Source organism: Tupaia chinensis, unplaced genomic scaffold, assembly GCF_000334495.1.
Source record: "Tupaia chinensis unplaced genomic scaffold, TupChi_1.0 Scaffold000274_1, whole genome shotgun sequence".
Taxonomy (NCBI): Eukaryota; Metazoa; Chordata; class Mammalia; order Scandentia; family Tupaiidae; genus Tupaia; species Tupaia belangeri.
Genome location: NW_006159756.1, coordinates 2313606 through 2315921, shown reverse-complemented (window position 1 = coordinate 2315921; position 2316 = coordinate 2313606). Strand labels below are relative to the sequence as shown.

The 2316-nt window shown below is 61.9% G+C and overlaps 1 protein-coding gene across 1 annotated transcript in view; it reads right to left on the bottom strand.

Moving 5' to 3' along the window:
- MYO7A (myosin VIIA) overlaps positions 1-2316 on the bottom strand; it is a 106216-nt gene that overhangs the window by 66120 nt on the left and 37780 nt on the right. Inside the window, exon 5 of the mRNA XM_006149970.3 lies at positions 392-460. Coding sequence (XP_006150032.1) covers positions 392-460 — 69 coding nt within the window. The remainder of the gene's footprint in view (positions 1-391; positions 461-2316) is intronic.

Sequence of the window (2316 nt, the reverse complement as noted above, 5' to 3'; positions counted from 1 at the left end):
GGCTACCCATACTGGGCAGAGAACAAGGTACATATTAGATGCTCAGTTAAAGCCCCGCCCCTTTACCCTCTCTCCAAGAGAGAGCGAGAGCCTGAGATTTCCGCAGACGTAACTTAGAAGAGCCAGCAGTAAAGGAGGTTGGTCTCAAAAGCTACAAGGAGCTTCGGCAGCAGTGACAGAGTATAAGTGCATCAGGACTGGGGGCCCTAAGGTGCTCTGGGGCGAGCCCGGCAATGCAGGCAAGTCCGAGCGGTGTCCGCAGGGCCCATGCCGCGCCCACCTGATGATGCAGCACTGGTCTCGGCTGTTGCGCTTCATGTTGAAGTAGCAGTTGTCGGCGATGGCGAAGATGTGGGGGGGCATCTCCCCGCTTGTTGTTGTACTGGCGGATGTGCTCGGGCGAGTAGATGGGCAGCAGCTGGTAGGGGTTCACGGCCACCAGGATGGAGCCCGTGTAGGTCTGCGGGCAACAGGGGGCGGGGAACTCGCTCGGGGAGCCTGCCCGTGTGGAGGCTCTCGGGCTCGGCTCTGCTCCTTCCCTCTGGAGGAAAGGGCACTGCCTTGGGTACCCCTGGCCTGGGTCTGAAACCTGCGTTCTTAGCAGTTGGGGAGGGGCCTGCAGACCAGCAGCAGGCTGCTCCCAGCAGGTGCTGAGTGAGCCCAGGAGAACAGTGGGAGGGAGGGAGGCCCCAGCCTGGGTTTCGTCTCTCCATCTGCAGACAGGCATATTAGGACTGCTGGGGGGTGAAAGGAGATGGTGCCTTGAAGTCACAGCACACGGCAGGGACCCCTCAAATGCTGCCTCCCCTTGCCACCGGCCTGGTGTGGACAGAAGTCAAAGCGAGCTGAAGGGCAGATAGTGCTGGTGTGAGTGCTGGTGTGGCTCTGCAGCCCCCGGGGCAGAGGAGGCCGCCACACTCTGGGGACAGGGCACCTCCGGCAGCGTCAGCACAGGGCTTGGTCGACCTGGGCTCCTCTGCAGGTGCACCGATCGGCCACCTGGGGCCCTGGTATGCAGGGATCGGCACGACCTGGCCCTCCTGTCACCAGGCAGGGTGAGCCATCAGGGCGGCCTGTCCCTCCTCCAGCTCCGCCTTCCCAGCTCGGTAAGGTCAGGCCCGTGTCATTGCTGTGAAGGATGGCCTGACATTGGGCCGAAGGCTGAAGAAAGGTGCATTCGCACAGGGGAGGTGCCCACCCTGCCTGCCCCTCCCGCACAGGGCTCAGCACAGGCACCAGAGAGAGTCAGGCCCCGGCAGCACGCCATAGCCCAGCGCAGCCCAGCGTGGCCATGCGGGGAAAGCCCGGTTACGGGCACTGTGAGCAGGGCCAGGTGGACCATGTGGAGCAGCCTGGCCTGGCCTCCAGTCCCAGCTCTGACCACCCCATGCCAGGGGGGTGCTGAAACAGGTACTGCCCAGGTCTCTCCTTTCTACTGAAGCCTCTTCCTCTGAGCAGCCCACAGCCAGAAGCAGATAAGTCTCACTGTGTCACCGACTGACTGCACGAAGAGCCCAGGCAGGAAGAGATTGGGGGGGCGGGCAGCAGCCGGGCATGGCACACGCGGGACCCTGCGGCAGCTCCACGCTCACTCACCCGACCTCCGCAGCTTGTCTGTGGTTGTGGCGGCCAGGCGGGAGGAAAGGGAACTGTCAGTGGGGCAGTAGGGCGTCTGTCACGAGCCCAAGCCTGGGGCTGGGTGGCATGCCGAGACCAGGAGGTGCAGACCCCCAGCCTACCAGGCCCTGCCCCCGCACCCGGGGCAGCTGTGGGAACAGCCTGGGGGAGCCTCGGTCTGAGTCTGTGAGGGGGCATGGCTAACACCTGCCCAGGGCACTGAAGAGACCCGGGGGCAGGACGTGATCTTTCCTGGGTGCCTGGAACTCGCCTGCTGTGGAAGGCCACATATCAGACCTTGCACATGAGCAGCTGTTCGTCCATTTTGTTCCCTTCCCCTAACATGGCTGTCTGCTTCTTAACCCTGCTTGCTCTTCCATGAGAAAATAGCTGTGCTAGCCATGCACAAAACTGTACCTGGGACGGCATCCTGGACCTGCTACTGTCTTGGCCACCTAGCCCCAAACCCTTTTGTTTAGCAATGGAACTGCTTGCATGGAAACCCCACTCTCCTCAGAAATAATGAACCTGCTTGATTCAGCTTCTGGAACTGCTTGCACAGAAACCCCTGGTAACTGACCCCTATGGAAAGGCTACTCCAACTTCACTCGGGGCTGCAGTTCTGACTCTCGGTTTCCCCCTCCCCTGCCCCCAGAGCCTCAGACTGTAGTCGCTGGCCAGCTCATAAAGAACCCCTTT